Source organism: Battus philenor, unplaced genomic scaffold (assembly GCF_028537555.1).
Source record: "Battus philenor isolate CCGP_79_NKW_IND1 unplaced genomic scaffold, ilBatPhil1.0.hap1 SCAF_6, whole genome shotgun sequence".
Taxonomy (NCBI): Eukaryota; Metazoa; Arthropoda; class Insecta; order Lepidoptera; family Papilionidae; genus Battus; species Battus philenor.
This window is the reverse complement of record NW_027181726.1, coordinates 7,322,332-7,343,757: the sequence shown is the minus strand read 5'-3', so window position 1 is coordinate 7,343,757 and position 21,426 is coordinate 7,322,332. Positions and strand designations below refer to the sequence as shown.

General features: G+C 33.8%; 1 protein-coding gene across 1 annotated transcript; it reads left to right on the top strand.

Moving 5' to 3' along the window:
- Positions 1 to 9,670: 9,670 nt before the first annotated feature.
- On the top strand, positions 9,671 to 20,163 carry LOC137930546 (G-protein coupled receptor dmsr-1-like). The gene is made up of 4 exons (XM_068773838.1): positions 9,671 to 9,758; positions 17,566 to 18,423; positions 19,119 to 19,314; positions 20,003 to 20,163. Exons 2-4 carry the CDS (start codon positions 17,656 to 17,658, stop codon positions 20,161 to 20,163), a joined length of 1,125 nt encoding a protein of 374 aa, XP_068629939.1. The 5' UTR covers positions 9,671 to 9,758; positions 17,566 to 17,655.
- The last annotated feature ends 1,263 nt before the right edge of the window (positions 20,164 to 21,426 follow it).

The window sequence follows — 21,426 nt, the reverse complement described above, 5'->3', positions numbered from 1 at the left end:
TTGTAAAAATAGTCTCGTAAACTCACATTTCTAAGAGCAATTAACTTTGAGGTTCACAAATAATTTTAGAATATGACTTACCGCTAAAATCTTATTTAATGTCCAAGCGTTGCAACAAATAGAAAATGCAAATACTGATTTGGGTTTGAATTAAAATTTTTCAATTTATAATTAATTTTTCATATTGGATAAAACATTGTTTAAATTTCGTCTTCTCATATCGTTGCCTCACTGCTAAGGGTAGTGATCTACTGCACATGAAATAATTTCTTGTCTTGATCATGCTGCGTTACCTATTCCACCTTCTTCTGCGACATCTTTGACTTGGGAAGTCGCAGCTTGAAGTTTTGCGTTAAGAGTCAAGCGGATTTGGTCCGATCATCTAATGGGACTACGATCTCTCGAACTTTTTCAATTACCATCAGTTGTTCGATTATTTTGATTAGTGCATATAATACTAGCCTATACATGTTATGTAAATATTGTACTTTTTCATCTTTATAATATTTTCTTTGAATGAATATTGTTTAGTCACAGTCAATTATTAAAATTGGTTTCGGATTTCTTTGTCGGTTGGTGTCAAATTGATCGATGGATTTATGCAATTTTCAAATTATTTTATATTTGAGCGAACTTGTTAAAAATAAAGGTACTTTCATTTTCTTTACACTGAAAATATTGTGAAGCTTTGTTATGTGAAGTTTTGTTAATATGGTTTTGAAATAACATTTTGCTCCTTGATCTAATATTAACTATAACCTCCACAATTAGGAACTCTAGCATGTATATCCTCTAAGTTTTCAAACTTTCTATACAGTTATGTTTTCACTTACGTCTAGAAAATATATCTAAATATTAATATTACAAGGAGATTAATTTTTTAGGTTTCTTTTTCTAAAAAAATAGATAAAGTGTTATATGTACATTTTTAATTGCGCCTTTGCTCACACCTCCGCTTAATGTACCTTATGCGCCACCACAATCATATTAAATGCTTTTTTGTATACTTTTTCTGTGTGACTAAAATTAATTAAGTTTTATATAAAAATGTACGCTAAATAATGTTATATAGATATACATAAGAACAGCCTCAGGGGCCTAATGTTTAAAAGTTCATGTACACTTTATACCATCCATGACAATGTGTTGAATAACAATCCATGTGTATATCCATCTGAATTACGAATTCCGGAATATATAAAAAACAGTTTTACAAAAGTTTTATAAAAGTATACATTTTTTTTTCAAAATAATGTTTTGGGATAACACTGAATAGCATACTGAAATTTCACCATATTTTCTTAAGAGGTTATACAATAATGTTGATTTAATCATTTCAATTGTATCAAAATTTTATTCTGCGATAAAAATATTTAGATTTAAATTTTATTCTGAAATATTCTTGTCAACGATGGTTATTTGATAAATATACGTTATTACAATTGATCTTAAACAAGAAATTAGAAATTTGTTCGTGTATAATAGTTATCATTGCATTATCAACCTTAGGTTGGGTCCCTCCACAGACGACCGTCGACGCGATCAAGCGCGTTCGGTCCTTGTCGGAGCAAGCCGTGTCTCGGGGTGGTGTAGCGTTGGCGATAAGCCTCGACATCGTCAACGCTTTCAACTCACTGCACTGGACTGATCCAGCATGAGGTCTCTCCCTGCCTGCGAGGCGTCATCGGCGATTACTTGCAAGACAGGTTCATCGTGTACATGGACCATAACGGAAGGAGTAACCGGAGGGAGATCAAGCGCGGGGTGCCGCAGGGGTCGGTCCTAGGACCACTCTTGTGGAACCTCGCGTACGATGCGGTTCTGCAAGTCAGTCTCCCCGCCGGCGTGAGCGTCGTTTGTTACGCCGACGACACGCTGGTAGTCGCCAGCGGAGACAACTTCGAGAGGACCAGGGAACTCGCCGAGCTTGGGACGGAAGTCGTCTTCGCTAAAATACGCGGGCTGGGGTTGGAAATAGCGCCAAACAAGACCAAGGCGCTATGGTTCCACCGGTTGCCTCGAACGAGGGAACCTCCCGACTCGCGCGTTCGCGTCGGTGGGCGCGATGTCACGGTGGGGCGGTACATGAAGTACCTCGGCCTCACTTTGGACAGTCGCTGGGGCTTCGAAGAGCACTTCGATCGCCTCGTTCCCCGGATTGAGAGGATAGTGGGTGCCATGCATAGACTGCTGCCTAATCTCGGGGAACCCACGGAGGAAGTCCGCCGCCTCTATGCAGGGGTCGTACGGTCCGTAGCCTTGTACGGGGCGCCCGTGTGGGCAAAAAGGCTGGCGATTCGACGCTGTAGAACTAAGATCTACAGCGTCCAGCGGAGGATGGCCATACGGATCGTACGCGGATATCGCACGATATCGTTCGAGGCGGCGACAGTCCTGGCGCGCTTTCCGCCCCTGGACATTCTAGCGGAGTCGGATGCGAGGGTCTACGACCAAGTCCGCACCCTCCGCCGAGACGGCGGTGGCGAGCCGAACCGTGTGCTCGAGGCGGTCAGACGGCAGGAACGGCGCAGGGCGCTCGCGACGTGGCGCGCTAAGCTCTCGGAAGAGCGCTATGCGCGCAGACGCGTCGTTGGAGCGATCCTGCCCGTCTTCGAGGCCTGGATGCAGCGACGAGACGGAAGGCTCACCTACAGGCTTACGCAGATGATCACCGGGCACGGTTGCTTTGGTGATTACCTGTGTAGGATTGGTCGCGAAGCGACGGCGAACTGCTTCCACTGCGGAGGAGCCGCCCAGGATTCCGCCTCGCACACGTTCGCGGTTTGCTCGGCGTGGCAGTCGGAGCGGCGGATTCTGGCGGACGAGATCGGACAGGACCTTTCCTTGCCAGCAATCGTGTCGGCGATGCTGAGTGGGTCATCGGCGTGGAGGGCCGTGGCCTCTTTTTGTGAGACCGTCATGGTCCAGAAGGAGGCAGCCGAACGGGATCGGCAGAGGACAGATCCCGCTCGGAGACGACGCCGTCAGCGCAGAGACGTGCCTCCGATGAATGGTGCTCCCCTACCATAAACGGGGCCTTCGAAGTCGCGGGAGTTTAGGGTGGGGGCCCTAAACTCCCATTAGCTTCGGCGACTCTAAGGCGGACGATGGTTCGACGTGGTCTCGAACCATCGTGATAGTACCACGAGGGTTTCGGGGGTAGCGTATCCACGCATACCCCGGGACGGGCTATCGAAAAATAGCAAGGCGCAAGGGAAGACCGCGTGGCGATCCCTGACCGGGAGATACCGCGGTCCCCCGTTTAGCGCAGAGGGCGACCACCAGGGGGGGGGTTTTAGTGAGTAGGAATCCCACATACCCCTGTCCTCCCCCCAGAGGCAGGACATCTTGAATACCAGAAGATTTCCCCAACCGAAAAAAAAAAGGGTCCCTACACAGAATATCAAACAATTATTATGATACACAACGTATAAAGTAGCCGGTATTATTTTTTGGTACGTAAATCGTCCGTTACATCATTTTACGGTATAAATATATAAATAAAACAATCAAATACTAAAACAATCGCAGCACGTCATTTATTTTGCAGAAGTAGAATTTAATACTGATTCATTTGCTACTAAGTTGTTTATCATCATGTTTGACATTACAAAATGCAGTTCTCTTCAGTTTTTACACCTTCGGGCTTGAGGTGGTAGAACGCTTTAAGTGTAGATATCTACCAGGTACGTCTTGGTATCGCTAATATTAATAAACCGTCCTCCTCCGCCTTTGAAATGAGCGCAAAGTTGTTTAATTTGGTTTTGATCGTCGTAACATCTGGAGAGTTGACGTCGCTATTTTTTCTTTATTTTATTTTCCTAACTGGATTGGAATGGAACTGGCAGGTGTAGTTGACGATAAAGCCAAAGAACTGATCGATGTGTTACGTGCGTAAGAGGCTTTTTAGGTGGACTCTAGTTCTCTAGAAAGCCTCTTTCGTTAAACTCTGAATATATGCTACGGTAGACCGTAGCATATATTCTAGCCCTGAGAGCAGACTTTTTGCGCTGCGAAAAATTTTTGTAACAATTAAGGATACGGCTACTGTGTTTATGTTTACTTGTTACGGCGAAAGTTTATGATGTCGTCGTAAGTATGTAGTATAACTTGTTTAAATAGACAAACTTATATATTGTTTACATTTTTATGTAAATATTAAACATGTATAGTTTTTTCCAAAAGAAATGGTTGTTCACTGATAAATCTAAATAAAATAAATTATTATTTGTCTGTATTTTATTTAAATATTTGTCTTACCTATTTGAAGTATTTAAGCATATACTTGGTACAATTTACACGTTACAATGCGTAAAGGGGTGCCGTACTGGTTAAATTTGTTTTTCATCTCCCTAATATTTTGGTAAATGACGAGGGTGAAAAGGCATTGTTACACAAGTCATTAACATCAAAAGGTAAGTACCGTTAAATAACAAAGAAAAACTTTTTTCGGAAATCTAATAACATTTTGATGAAATCGTTTAAACATAAACTTAACGTTGTAGGTTATTTTTGTATTTTCGGCCGTTATACGTTATTTCCCTGTAACAAGGCTGTCGTAAAGTAAATTATTCAGTAATTTCAATGAATGGTTTAAACGTAAAAGGATATTGTTAATGGTATTAAAATTCGTTATTGTAATTATTTGTCCTTAATATTTGTTAATGCTTGGAATTTTGTAATCGCCTTGAATATTCAAAATCAGTGTTCAAAGCAGCGGATAATGTGGCTAAGTTTTAAAATATAATTTCTATTATGTATTGTCCCCCTGCTGTATAAGTCGCTTGTTATAGTGCATCAAGTTTTTAAGTTTCCTTAACAAGTAAAAAAAAAAAAATATGATGACGTATCTACGATTTTTGACGTGTTCTGTTAGTAAGAAAAATTAAAGTGTATTACAAATTAACATTGAGCTTTACTCCAATTGAGATTAATACATTGGAACGGTTTTTGCCTTTCTGGAATTATATTTGCCTAATGCACACAAATAGATTTAAAACAAGTGAAATACAACGCTATGCCCGATACAATCGGAATTTTATTTCTGTAAAAACTAAAATTCAGATTCGGATACTTTAATACTTACTTTGTGATTTAACTAGAAGAAGATTATTTTTAAAATAACAAACAGCGTTTTTAGTTAGTTTGAACAAAGACTATTTAGTAATAATTTTTTGGGTTCTACAATATTCATTACGTGAGCTTTGTATTTTTCGGCGATACTTGATTTTTCTGCGCCCTAATTAATTAAAAAGATGTGCAAGCTTTAGATATGTTTCGGAAGCTAAAGCATGCACACTTCTTTTCAGCTGCTGAAAAAACCGAATTTGTTAGCTGTCCGCGCATGCATGCCGCCTTGTTACTGTAGCATCCCTGTACCTTACAAACACATCCCAAGACCTGTCGCATCTTGCTGAAAATGGTAGCCACCCTCACTGACCCCGTGACGAGTCATAAACTTCTCTGCCGTACGGCTGCATGTTGCTGCTGCAACCCGTTGTGGAATCATGAGCGCGCTCTCTAACACCATCTTAAATAATCAATAATCATATCGTACAGAAATATCAATATACATAGAAATTGAAAGGAAGTTGTGTGTTCTCGATAGACTTAAAAATAAATCGTATTCAACCGCGATATGAGAAATTTTTCGTTATGCATTAAACCTTGACAATTTCTAGTCCTACGCCCCTAGTGATACCCCATACCAGATTTGTGATTAATTTTATAAGCAAAATCAGTAAAATGGTGTAAAAAATCATTAGATCGCTTTTCGCGAGTACCGAATTAATATCTCATATCTTATACCAATATCTGGAAATTAAAGAAAATATTGAAAACGTGTTGTAAGGTTATTAAATTTTGACGGGTCGATACAGCTTTGTTTCCAATTTCCTATTTCAGCGTGTCCATTTTAATACGAGAATATAAATTACTACAAAATATTTTTTAGTGTGAAAGTTATGATTTGGTAATGTACTTCGAACATCTTAAATATTTTATTAGATGATTTATGTTTTCGCATTGGACGCGGTTTAGATCTCGTAAGCTTAAGTCCTGTAGACTGTATCCTTTTCTATTTTGCTATTCAAACCTTCATTTAATAACTAAAGGCCGGCTTAAGAGCTGTCTCACATGATGTATTAATTGTTATTGTTAGATTAAAATATTTTTTATTACATTAATACATTCTCTTATAGTTTATATTAGGTCTAAAATTATAAATCATTAATTTAAAAAGAGTGGATTTCCTACGATTCGTCGGGTTATAAATTTTCTTGCTAGAGCAATGAAGCTATAGATATACCCCTAATGTACCTTTTCATCGGTTTAAAATAGCCTTTATTGTTACTGCTGTGTAGGTTTAACCTCTGTTAATAAATTTGATCACGTATCGAATTATATTGTTGTTCAGCCATTATTATACATAGCTATAAAACCGTGCTTTGCATAAATTTAATGAAATAAAAACATGACGTCTATTTTCATTTCCTTTGAAAATATTCCTATATACTTTATGCATTATGATGTAACTTATGGCACCATTGCTTTTATTTTGATTTGATTGACATTTTAATTATTATGTCATGGTTATATGATTTTATTATTTTGTAATACTATACATTATTTTGAGTAATTCATTTATTACATCTATTCTAGGTACGAATGAAAATAACAATAACAGATAATAAGTAACAAATTTAATATAGGAACAAAGTTTGAATCGTCTGCACACTTTTACTTTTACCACAAAAATTCTCAGTTATGAGCTGGAAGTATTCCAACAACGATACGCAAGTGGTGTCGACGCTATCGTTGATGCAAATAGATGGAGATTTAATCTTAACAGAGCATTTTTTAGCCTTCCTCTTGCATTTTAATGTAGTCGCTGGTAGAATTGATTAGTCCCCTGAGCTATAGGATTAAACTCGGTACAGTCACAAGCGTATAACCGATATATAAATTTAGGTGGAAAATATTGTTACACTTACGTTTATTTAACCTTTTTACCTATTCTTTGACCTTGTTACAATTATTAATTATGATTACGTAAATATTTTATTACGAATCTTTATTATAGTGTTACGGAAACTACTGTACCGCGTCATAGGTAATGTAATGTCATCATATAAAAAAATGTAATCTGTTATTAATTTTCATTTACTGATTTAGGGAAGCACATCACTATTATAACACTTCTTCTAGCTTCTTTTCAAAACCTGCTTAGCGATGTAACATAAATGTCGAGACGAGGCGACATAACGTCGATCACATTGCACATTCTAGCTAGGAGAGAATTTAGGCCTGTGTTGGTAAGGACAGATAGTATTTGTAAGGTTTTTTGGATACGACATCTAAGCAATCCGAATGGAACTGATAAATGGATATGATTAAGGATATCATTGTTGTTAATAATGTGATTCACTAATTTATAGCTTATGATTTTCACGCGGAAAACATTTAAACGCGTTTTATAACGACTACGATGCCTTATGCCAGTCAAATGAAATGCGACGTATCTAGTGAAACACCTGTGTACAGGGTGTAGTTATAGCATGAACAACTAATTTTTATACACAAATTAAATGTGTCACTTTGTTCTACCTTTATATATTGAACAAATTATTTTGCTAGTCACGTCTTTTCAGAAATATGATACTAAAAGGAATAAACAGAATAATAAAAATTCAACAATGCTTGACCTTGTGAATAAATGTGGGGTCACTAGTTACGTGTATGCAAAAAACTTACTTTATAAAAGTTACATTTGTATTCGAAATTATTAGTAAATCAATGTTATTACCCATTATATTAATAATGGTAAAAAGTATTAATAACAAGAGCTGTAACATCTTCGTAGAATGGAAAATCAACAAAGCATTTGTGACTGTTTTCAATCCAATTGTTTGACGCTCCGTTTCATATAAAAATTATTCACAAAAACTTTTATTCATAACGGTTTCTTTCTCTTTTTACATTTTATTATTTTGAATTAATAGACCTACTATCTAATCGAAAAGTTTATATGAGGAAAGAAATCCCTGCCAGTACCATATGGTTTTATTGAGGATAATTTAAATCAGACTTTAATTAAGTTTTGAGTACTCTGTTTTTAAATAGATTGTAAAAGTAAATACTTTTGAATAAAAAAAAATGTAGGCGGTGTTAAGCCATGATAATAAAATATAAGATTTAATAACGCCGATGGTTGATCATCAATGTTCTGTATGTGCTGTAAATATGCGAAATAAAGAAATAATGTTGTTTTAAAATTATTACATAAACAAGTCGAAAAGAAACAAATTTTATTTTGAGAAAGTGCAGCCTGTTAGCAACAAACAAAAAAAATGCTTATTGAATATGTGATCCTTATGGATTTTATTTTAACAGCTGGAAAACAAGACTTTAATAAATGTACGAATCCGAATTGTGACGTCCTACAAAACGAGGTGGTTGTTCGCTACACCGATTTGATTTGGTCGAGCAAGCAATTTCCCGCCATTTGCAGATATACTATGGCTTTGTATGTAGGATCTGTCAACACGTTATGTACTTCATTGTTTGTTAAATATTTGAGTTCGTAACAAGATTTTTTGCCGCGAATATATATTTTAATTGATCCGAAATATAAGCCGGAAAAAATGGTAATATTGATTAGTTTTGTAGTTATTTCTATGATGACAGTTATTCTCTAAGGAAATTAAACCTTGTTGTTATATGGTCAGTGAAAATTTTAGCGATTTATGTTATATGTAAACCACTATGTTGAGGCTATCAACTGTGAGAAGTAAATGCCTTACTTGTTGCAGAATAAAAGTTGTTAGTTTATGTTTGGGTATCAGATGTAAATGTAATGGTCGAAATGAGTAGCAAATTCAATCGTAGGCGGCAAAGCCTTCTAAGATTTTGCAGCAAGTGGAAAGCAGCAGAGAACAAATTTTGATTTACAGCTTCATTAAAAAAGTTTGTTGTACCTTGGCCTTTTTTCAGGTCTATAACCTAGAAAGATGAGTAGTTTTAATTGACGCTATTCCATAAATATTTCGTCCATATTACTAAAATATCGTTAGGATCACTTAAAATAATATTTTAAGTTTGATGTCTAGTACATATTAATTATAGTTTTGCAGATATACATTCTCATCTCGAATGGTTAGTTTTCAAAATAGTCATCGTACTTTTCACTTTATAAAAATGTTTCTGGGTTTGAATCTGATGTAATAAATGATTTGAATTTTTTTCTATGAAAATTACAAGACAAGGCTTAATAGTTGTTGTTAGTGAAAATATTATTAAGACCTTCAGCCTACCCCGAACTTAGTCGTCTTGCACATACGTGAGGTGTTTTTCGATAAGATCCATATATCGCGCAACATGTTCAAGCGTCGAGAAGAAATTAAGTAAGTTAGTTCGTTAGAAACTTGTGATAGGAATCGTAACCCGAGCGGATTGGCGTTAGTGTACTCGAAAGAAGCGCGTTAAGAGAGGATCGGGTGCTCGGCTCGGTCACGGGGCAGCCCTCACAGTCACAATGAGAGCCGGCTAGGTGTAGCACGCCGCTCCAACGGCGTGAAGACGTTTACATATTCCGATCCGTGTCAATTTCCGCGATATCTCAATTATAATCGAAAATATACATAAAATAAAAATAAAAGTTGCATGAAGTTTAGTAAAAACTTTTGTAATTTTTGTGGTCTCTGTTACATAAGTGAAATATGTTTAGTTTTATTTTAAGAAGTTTTATAGTGGAATTCAAAGTAAGTAATAATTTTTATTACAAGATTAATTGAGCTTGTACAGATCGATTGAAGAACCATTTTCAGAAAAAAAATATATGTTTGTACCTTAATAAAAACTATAAATGAATGATTTTGTACTTTATTTTGTAATGGCTTTAAAAGTGACTATTCAATATAATTTTTTAAATTAAGCTTTCTTATTCATTATAAACTTTAAAAACGGTATTGTAACTAATATAGGAAAATATTTTATATTGACTCAATGTAGGGACTAAAAGCATATTTTTTAAACTAATTAAGATTTCACGCGTGTGCATATTGACGTATTAATATAAATTAAGATGGTATGTGAAACGTTGTGAGATTTGTATACAATTTAGAGTCGGTTAAGAGAATTTGAATCATCTTGTTAAATTGGGAGGCAATCGTTTATTTTGTATTTAAATAGATTTCGGACAGTTCGTTATTGTATACATTATCAAACATTGTTCTAAATTGGATGAAATATGTAAACAAAACTGAAAAACTGTAATCAGTGACCAGTTTCACCTTTAAAAACTTATTTTAAAACTTAATGTAATGATTAGGTTTTTACATAAATTTCTTTAATAATATTAGATATAATTATAATAACTATATAAGTATATAATTATTATAACGCATTTTATCGTACATGATAATAATTATATACGATTAAATAGAGCGGCATGTCTAATCTCGAAAACAAGATGGAACTTATCAGTCATCCGACTACTGTCAATAATCACATTTAAAACCTCCGTTAAATCTTAGCTTCATTGCTTAAAGGAATGAAAATATATCTTAATTTTATACTGCACATATTTATTTGCGACATAGACTTATAATAAAATAGTTTAACACATGTTTAATATCATAATTACTATAATCATTTACCCCAGACTTATTGTGTTAATTCAATGCTAGTTAAATAAGAAAAGAAAAATGGCGAAAGCGTTGTTATATTACGCACTGATACATATAAATTAAAATTTTTGAGACATATCAACGTCCTTAAAAACTACACCAATTAAGATACTATGTTTAAGATCGGAACCATAAAATTATTAAACGGAACCATAAAATTTAAAAAAATTTCGATTACGGAAAGCGTATTAAAATATTATCAAAGATTGCTTCTGTTTACTGTTCTGGTAAGCACGTTAAATTAAGGCGTTGCTATGTTCGTGGGCAGACTGTCAGTCTATACATTTCGCAGGCGGCGCATGTATTGCTTTTATTTCACGTTTCAAGCTTCAATGGAAAATATAGAGTTAGTTCTGGTCGAAAAAAAATAATTTGACGTGACATAGCCGTTTGGTTTTTGCAGATTGGAAAAAAAACCTTCGCAATTTCATAATTTTTAAATAATTATTATGCTACTCTTATTGATATTGCATTAAGTCAATAAATCTAAAAAATGTTAGCGAGCGTGTGGACTGTATAAACGGATTAAATAAATAAAAATGATAGTAGTAATCTGATTATAATTCTACAAAACTGCTTGATAGTTAAATAATACGTAACAATAGACTGACGGAACAAAAAAAAACAAGTAAAAATGCATCGCGACACAAACGTCAACATATAAAGTACAAAAATATAAAAAGGTTTCAATTGACCCAGCCAGGCGTTCTTTTTTTTAAATGTAAGCTTTTCTATATTATCAAAACCTGCCAGATACAAATAGTATTGTCGAAGAAATTTTATTACAAGTTTATACATACTATTTGCGAAGAGAATTTTCTTCTGCCTTATACTTGTTTCTATCTATACTACTTTCAATTAATTGAAAATTTTCGACAAAACAGCGGCTTTATCCATATAAGAAGTGTATTACACAAGTAAAAACATGCATCATTGTTTATTTTATAAATCTGGAAGAAAGAAACAAATAAAGTTATTCTAACATTTGAATTAAATAGAATCAATTTGAGTTATTCTTGCAGTATGCTCTATTCTTAGTGAAAGATAAGCACAGAAAGTCTACGTTTATTAAAACATTTTTGGAATATTTATAGGGGTATGAGCATGTATTTTCTTTAGAATTTACAACAAATATAACATATTATTTAACTTTCACATGTATTGTGTTGTTTGGGTGTTGCCTACCGAACATTTTGATTACATTCGACGTAAATCATTTGGTAGATAGTTTATTAATGTTACCATTGTTGTAAATTTTGTAATGTTACCATGTTTTATTTCCACAGCCTGACGCGTACTTCACTAGATACGTTAAGCAAACAGCTAAGTTAAATCAGATCTTAAAACTATAGAGGCACGTGATGGGAATACATTAAAAGTTTCCAATCTAAATACTTCAACCCAGATCTGAATTGCTACCGATATTCTATCGCCCCTATAACTTCAAACAGAAACCTTTCGCAGTGTGCTCAAATACTGTATCATTATATATTCGCCACCGTACACTACAATCATTGATTTAATATGCCGATGCTTGAAACCTTTTTTATTATCTTAATATATTTGATTTCCATAAAGTTAAAAGCTAAGTTCTCGAAGAGCGTCGTCATCAGACAGATGGTTCTATTCATTAATATAATGTATATAAATAAATAAATATGTAAACAAACATTCTAAAACATTTTTACTAAAAACATTACTTTATTGTAGGCAGAATTTACACTACAATTTATCGGATAGTTACCGGGTATGTGGTCATTATTTCTTTAATAACTCTCAATAGTCCAATATTGGCATGTAGTCACTTTATTAGTACAAACAAATATATCTTATCAAGTGTTTTTATCAGAAATATCTAAATACGTTTTCAGTATCTACGTTTTATTATTCATACATATATCGCCAACTTTACTACTTAAAAAAAAACTATAATTTCACATTTGCGTAACACCCGTAATATATTATTAATATCGTATAAAGAAGTGTTTAAAATTAATATCTGGATTGCTCAAGTCATGAAGCTAGTTTTTTGATGTATATTAAATTGGCGTAAGGTTAAATATTGGCTTTGTTCTCGGCAACAAAGCTTGTTGAACATATTGCATATGTATATGTATGTTAAAATATATTGCTTAACGGTTTATATTATGCGCATTAAATATACCATTTAAGTAGCAAGTAATTTTGGATACTTGTAGTATAGATATGTTTAAGAAACAAATGTTTATAGTACTTTGTCATATTACTAATAACTTTTATTTTACTAGTCCCTGTAACCAACTTTAACAATCTACCTGTTACTATATTATTGTTGTAAGTATTTCCACGTTTAATTACCAAACTTTTTTGAAATTTTCTTTTTGATTATAACGACTCCAGATACTTTAAAATCAAATCTATTAAAAGTTAGAACGTTTCTCTCAATGTGTTGTAATTTGTAAGAACTTCGTTTTTGGTCGTCTATCTTCATTGTCCAAGGTCGTGCCCACCCTAGAAAGCCTTGGTCTATGATTCGACGAGTTGCCTCTACACGTCTCTGCGACCTGCTTTTCTGAGTGCTTCCGTTGTTACAAGGCCCATCACTACCCGCACAGTGTTTCATTTTACTTCTCCTACGATCTGTTTATCCAGACTCTTTCATTGCCTCCGAGCTATGTGACTTCGCGAATTCGCTTGTAGTATATAGTAAAGAGTCTACTCTTTATATGGATAAGACCGATAACAAATCTTTTGTTTCTCCTGAAAGTCCAGGATATGCAGAAAAAGGAATAAATTTCGCAACCGAATTATATGTGCAGCTCCCTATCATGAAGATTTTAGACTTTAGTGCAAAAGTTTTGTGTGCTATCTTCACTTGCAGTCTTCTTTGTATGAATTGTTTTATATTGTCTATATAATAATTTAACTTAAAATCCTATTGTTTTTAAAAACAACCAACGATTATTTACTTTGCTAATAGAAAGAACAATTGTATTCTAAAACAAATTAAAGAATGGAAAATTAATTGCAACGATATCTTATCCAAAGTCAAAAATTTGTGTCAAGTTTAAATTAGTATTTTCCTTTTGCTGTGACAATGAAAGTACGCCACCGAAATACTGGTGTTGAAATGAAAGAAGTTAATTAAATACGAGATAATCCAAGATAATATATTTCTATGCTACAGTCATTATTTCATGTCCGTGCCTTGTTCAAAAGTGAGAATAGCCAGTCTTTACAGATGTCATTTCGTTTTAAAAATACTTCACGATGAATGGAATGAGTACAGTTGAGATTTAGTGACTTAGTTTTGAGAAAACATACATAGCTAAGCAAAACAGCTACAAAGCTAAGAAAAAATAAATAAATAAAAGATTTGCGGGAAAATACAAAAAAAATATCCAGATCCCCTGTCAGTTGATAATAACTTTTCCACTTGTAACATTGTATTGTTGTAGTCTTGTGACGTTCCCACTACAAGGATATACATCACTTAAGAAAAACCGCATAGGGAGTCACAATGGTCGAAGTCTCTCGGTAGACATCGACCATCGACGGTTGATCACTAAGATAAATTCCAGAAAAAACTACAGATGATTATTTAAGAGAAATTTTTGGTTTGATAGAGTACCCGGGGTAAAGAGTCGAACTAAGTAAAACCCACTTTGAGCACTTTCTCAAGTCAGTCGTCGAATTTAACTTAACTAGACAACGTTTGGGAAACTACGAAACATTTTCTGGTTTAATATCCCTCAGTGCCCAAATTCGAAAGTCTGTAATCAATGCGTATTACCGGTGACGACTTTAGACTTGGGATGCTCACAGTCACTCAACCAGCCACGAAGAAAGCTATTCTTGGGATTTTTTATGACATCGAATCAGGAAGGACGAGAACCGTAGACGAACAGAAGTAACATAGCGATATAAAAGCGACAGTCAAACGGATTGACAAGTTGAAGTGGCAGAATGCAGGCTGCACGTTGAGTAAAAGGGATGGTCGCTGGGGTCTTTATGTCCTGGAGAAGAGACCACAGACTGGTAACCTAGCGTAGAGGATGTCCATACAAGAAGTAAAGAGAGAAAATGAAAGAAAATAAAGAAACGTTGGGTCCCACCTAACTGCATCCCACCGGTCTCTTTAGAAATCTATAAGGGACGCTTATGTCCAGTTGTGGACGTCCTGCGGGTAAAATAATTATGACGTAGGGCGTGTAAGAGGTCCGATAATACTTTAGCTCAACTTTAGCTTGGTTTTGGATTTACGAGGATTATGTACAAAATACCACGTAACCACACATCTGCTTTGCTAATAACTGTCTTCTCTTTGTTCAAATAATTACTGGGATCTTAAATTGGAACACAGTAATGCTTTAACATTATTTTTAATAGCACTATCTCGCCTAGGGCGCCTAGGATCATCCAGTAGCACTACAATATTTGCAAGTTATAATTAATGACGCTATAATGATCGCTAAGTAAATAAGTCTCGACTAAGAAAGTGTAGAGTAGTAATTAAGCTTTATTTATAAAAGTTTTCGCGTTAATGAAGGTGCCAACACATTCAACTCTCTCAGAAAGTTAAATAAAACCAAGTTATTACATTAGCCTTCAATATTTATGCTTTCCAAATATTAAGAGACTTTATTATTTTGATTGCTGCAGCTGCTTTTGCAGTACACTTTTCACATTTAAGTAAAAACATTGTGGCAGATTTTAATAAATTCTTATTTGACATAAGAAATTTATACATAGAAAGTTGCGATTTTGTTTGTTATTCTATTAAGATGGATTTTAATTAAAAGATGTATTAAGCATCTTATTATGTCGCGTTAAAACTTCGTAACAATTTTATGCATAGTGTCCTGGACCTACAGAATTATTAATTCAAATTAGATTTTATAACAGGAAATAACAGCTATAGATTTATATTCTTATTTTGTATGATCATAACTTGAAATAAAAATCTTACGTTATTAAATAAACAAAAAAGACGTGGCGCTGGAAGTGTTTAGGATACCGATCAATAAAATGTCTTTTCACAAATGATTTACAGAAATTGCCCGCAATAACTAACTTAACTTAAAATCATCGTGATAAGCACACTCCTCTTCGAGGGACTAAATTCTACACCTGCCAAATTTGAATAGTCGATAGTTAGTTTGGCCGATCCTACTACTGCGCCGTACTGACGAAGAAGGGTTCTGCCTCATGGAAGTTGTTCTCGAACTTTTTCCAAAACAGTAGACAAACAAATGCTTATGTACACTTATGCTGTTATTATTTTCTTGTTTTTGAGAACTGTTGGGTAATAATAGTCTATCCGACCAAAGAACGAGGCTATCATTTCTATCGCTACGGTTTTTCCTCTGTTTTTGTAGCCTTTCTAAAATGAAAATTGTTTCTAGGTTTCAGAACTATAACTATAGATGCTAAGTTCGTCACTCGTGATCGGGCAAATGCAGTATTTGAGCTACCACCGCCGATATTCAATTTCATTACACATCACCAATCAATGCGGTGGTGTGTCTGTGCTTAATATTTTGAATTTAATTCATAGCAATATCCAAGCTTGTTCCAATTTGCCGGTCCGTAACTTTTTTGTCAAATTCCATCATCTGCCGTATATCTTACCTGTTAGTTTCAGTAGACGTAGTTGAAAAAAGTCCTTCTTGCGGATTATCATTAAATAGCACTAAAGCTTAATCACCAAAAGCCAAACGAAGTCTATTATGACACTTTTGAACGAAAATCGTAAAACATACAACGTAAAATGTATTCTTTTTTAAACCAAAATGACGATAAACTTTATTTTAAGCCTTAAAATATTAAGTAAGAGTTCTTTTTATGAATTTAAAACTATTTAATATCATTTTCCAACATTATTTTTAAATAGTCCGGATCTAAAAATTGTTAGTACCACTGGCGTATTGAACGTAGGTGATTTAAAACGCGATTGGAGGAAACATTTCGAGGAACTTAATTAAACTTGTAATATAAGTATATCTTTTTATATTAGACGGAGTTTATAACCGATTGAGTAGTTTAGGAGTGTTAACATGCATACTTTCAAGAGTGCTAACATAAAATAGTTCGGCAACTCGAGATTTACGTAATCGGCCCACGTATTAATTTGACCTTGGGAAAAAATTGGAAAAAATGCTGTCGAAACGCTTTCTATACAATCGACTGATTTGCAAAAATTAAAATAAAAATGGCTATACGCTTTATTGGTAAGAAAAGTTGATTTAGTTAAAGAAAATAATGTGATTCTCACCTTAGATATTTATATCGTAATCATATTACAGATATTTCACGTAAGTGTACTTAATTATTTGTTATAGTATTTCTGCAAACGTCTTGGATTTGATTAAAATTCAATAATTATAACCCCTGTTCGGTTTACGTACGTTTGCATTATTAACTTCATTAATCTTTCACTGGACACACCCTTCTGTGCCTTTGTCTTTGTCTACGTATCGTTATACATTTACAACTAATAAAGTTTTTATTGAATGTAACTTTAGTATATAGCAAGCGTACTAATACGATGATTCGTTGAAATACTTAGCTAATGGGTTAATAACAATGACAATGTTTTATGCTTTTTGGAAAACATCGCTGCTGTCAATTTTCAAGCAGATTTCTTTACAATATATGACCCATTTTATTTTATTTGCATACTTTACCAATATTATTCCGTACTCATATTTCAAATGTTATTAATATCACTTACATTTGTTAATATATAATAAGATATAAATTTTGGAATTACTGTAAAATAAAAGAGAGGTAGCGCTAAAATAGCGTTTTTGTAGTTATACAATAGTAACTTTAACATTCCTAAAATTAGGATGCCATGTAATTTATTTTTTGTAATAATTAGGTCTGTTATTGTTTACAGAGAAAGAAAAGTGAAGCATCTAGACCTTCAGCAACAATCCGCAATTAGGTTTTAATTTTGGTGAAGAGTGAAACAGAAAGTGTCACAAATATGGCGGCTTACTGCGTACCTGGTGGTCAAAATTTTCAGCGCATGTACATAAAAGTACATGGTTACATTGCACTTATAATCTGCCTACTCGGTTCAGTTGCCAACTCAGTAAATATTGCTGTTTTGAGTCGAAAAGAAATGGTTTCGTCCACAAATTCTATCCTTACAGCCCTAGCCGTTGCTGACTTGCTGGTCATGCTGGACTACATACCGCTAGCTCTACATATCTACACAAAAATAGGATCTGAGCTCCATAAAAATTCTTATGGATGGGCGGTTTTTGTCTACTTCCATTCCATTTTCAGTCAGACCTTTCACACTATTTCAATCTGGCTTACAATAACGCTAGCAGTTTGGCGATTCATTGCAATAAAATTTCCACAGAAGAACAGAATTTTATGTAATAAAAGAAATACAAACATTGCCATTGCTCTTGCATATGTTATTTGTCCAATAATGTGCCTTCCTATTTACTTTGCTATGAATATACAAGAAATCCCCGATACACACAGCAAGGAGAATAATAGAACTTACGATATAAAAGAGAGTTCGATGAATACATCTCACAGCTACGACCCAAAGTACGCTATATCTATGACAAATAACGAAAACTTATTGACTGCCATATTCTGGATATACAGCGTTTTCTTGAAGCTTATTCCTTGTGTGGTGTTGTCAATATTGAGCGTTTGCCTTATTATAAAAATGAAATCGAGCGACAGGAGGAGACAGAAATTATTGAAAAAATCGGCACTTTCAACAAGCGAGGTAATATTTTTTTAATTTTGAATTACTGAAATTGCATTAAATTAAATTATGTATGTAAATAAAGTATTTAAAGTAATTAATAATTATATTATTTGTACTTATATTCATTTTAACTATTATATTAAATTAGTTAAAATCTAATAAAGGTTTATTAAATAAAAAAAATTCGGTTTTTTAATGATAATTTTATTTGACTCTGGTAATATTAATACTCATGCCGTTTTTTTATTAATCGGTATTCTTCAAGATTTTATTAATTGATTGAATAATATTGAAATTTATTAATTAAGAGTTCATTAGTATACTTTTTAAGTTTATGCTATTTTTTATACATAACGGTATTATTTAATCTATCAGTACCATCTACTTATAAAAGGGTATCAGGTGTGGCGGAAATGGAATTTCCTCAATTAGTTTTTGCTTCAGTGTTTCATGTTTAAATCGTTAAAAGTACCTTCACGTTAAGTGCATCTATTTTATATTCTAAAAGTGAAAAGAATAAGCTTAAAAATTTACTAAGTCTCTAATTACTAATCTCCTTCAGTGTGTCTATTTTATTGATTACAAATATAAAACAACCAATTTTTAATACATTTTGTAATTAACTTTGTCTTTAATAATTTTGGTTAAACCTTCATGTTATCATTTTACTTTATGAAATAAATGTTATGTAAATAACTTTATTATAAACGCAGGGTGAGAAAACAAGACTGAATGATGATTCAAGCGGTGCAAAGAAGGGCAGCAATGTTGGGGGAAGGACTGACCGTACCACACGAATGCTCGTAGCCTTGCTCGGACTCTTCTTAGCAACTGAGCTTCCTCAAGCTTTGTTTGGATTACTTACTGCTATCGCACCTCATCTATTTCAACAATGTTATTATGCTTTTGGTAAGAATATGATTTCCATAACAAAATTATTTCATTCCTTATGAATATGAAGATCTAAATGTCAAAAGAGATCCTTCACCATAAAGTACCTTATATTTAGATTTAGGTAGGTTTGATCGATTCGATTACGCTCATTTGAATGGATGGAGTGACTGTTTAAAAATGTCATATTCAATCAAGTATCGGCAATTGCCGTGAAATTTGTGCGGGCTCCGGTCTTTGTGTTATGTACATAAATCCGGGCACATGTTTATGACTTTAATCGTGCATTTTAATTTACTCGAATAAAATATTTAATATTGGTATCGTTATAATAATCTAGTCTATTCTATTTACAAGTAAAAAAATAATGTTTCCAAAATTTTTGATTGTAGTTTAAAGAAAGCATTAAAAATAATTACAGTTGAGGCCCACTTTTATGTGCTTTATTTAGTAAATTTTTGTTATGTATATTATGTTATAAGTTGCTAGTTTTACACTAATAAACAATCATTGTCAATTTTAATAAAAGGTGATAACATTTGCGTCTTTTTTTAAACTAGTTTTCACAGTTATCTTAAGGTTTTAATTTGCTTAAACATAAAGGCTTATAGTTGCCTGGTTCTTAATAACCACAAAGTCGTGGATTTCTAGGAATAACATTCCCTAATTAAAAGAATTTTAAAGTATGTCTTGTTTTAATCCATAGGCGAGGTGATGGATCTAATGGCGCTCGTAGGCTCCGCTGTCAACTTCGTTTTGTACTGTAGCATGAGTCGGCAATTTCGAAATACATTTAGACGACTTGCACGTAAGTTGCTACCTTTGGCACGCCAAACCTCGGAGCATGGAGCAATACGTAAAGCGTAGCGCTTACAGTCTGGCGCTGCAACTTTAATAACGTATCTGTGAGTAGTTCGATGCAGCAAGGCTGTGTAAATTTCAAGATAGTTGTGCAAAAAAAAAATAAGTGTGTTTGTGTTAGTGTATTTCAGAAAGACGAAAAAAATTAAAAAAAATCTGTGATTTTTATTGAGTTATCTAAAATATATAATAAATGATTTGTTCGGTTATTAATTTGTTTTCGCGTTGAACTATATGTACCATCAGTAGCTTAGAATTAAAATGTTACTTAACAGGTTTATACATGATAAACGTTTCTTTTGTTAGGCAAAATGTGTGTTGTTACATATTTTAAGGTTAAAGTGTAAATAAACATGTATTACATTAATATTATAAACTATACTGAACCACATATGTTAAAATTAATGTATAAACAAATATATTTAATTATAAGAAAAGTTATTGGGGATCATTTTTCTATTCATTTGAGATGTTTAGATTTGATAAGGAGCTTAATTGTGAGTATATCTATTACTATTTAAAAAAATGTGTTTGTCTAAGTATATAGTGGCAGTGATACAACGTAAAAAAATTGAGTATTTCTTTTTTTTTATTCTCAATACTATTTCATTGTAATAAATTTGAGCTAAAGGTACAAGACAGAAAATCGAGTAATATTTTATCAGGCTTTATCTATTTTGTAGTGATTTCTCTACCAAACAGAGAAGAAGTGCAATGTCTTGTCTCTGCGGACTGGTTTCCGTAACGTGGTTATCTTATCTTAAGCCAGAGAAATCCCTGCAAACCTTTGATATCGTCAGCAATCCGGGGTAGGCATCTCGGTGATCCGTGACGGGTATCTCTGAAGGGTTCACGGAAGTAGTACCTGAGCAGCAATCGCGTCCTCTGCAAGGCATGCTCTGCACCGAGGACTAACACCTGAAGTAAACAGATGTTTGGTAAAAATACCATGACCAGTTAAGAACTCTGCCACCAGAAGCAGTCGGGGTCGCGACTGCCACAGCAGGGTATTGGTAAAATAATAACGAACAGAATATAAATAAATTGTTTGTTAAAGTAAACATTTTGGCAGATGTATTCGATGGCAGTTACAATATAAAAAATGTTTTCATCAAAATCCTAATAGAATTGATTTAAAAAATTATTTATACGTACAACGAAATATTGCGATATTTTTCGTGTAATGTGTTGACGACAGCACGGTCTCTAAATTGAATTTTTTTTCACATCGTCGTTTTGTAGCTTTACAAAATTAATGCTCTATTATTA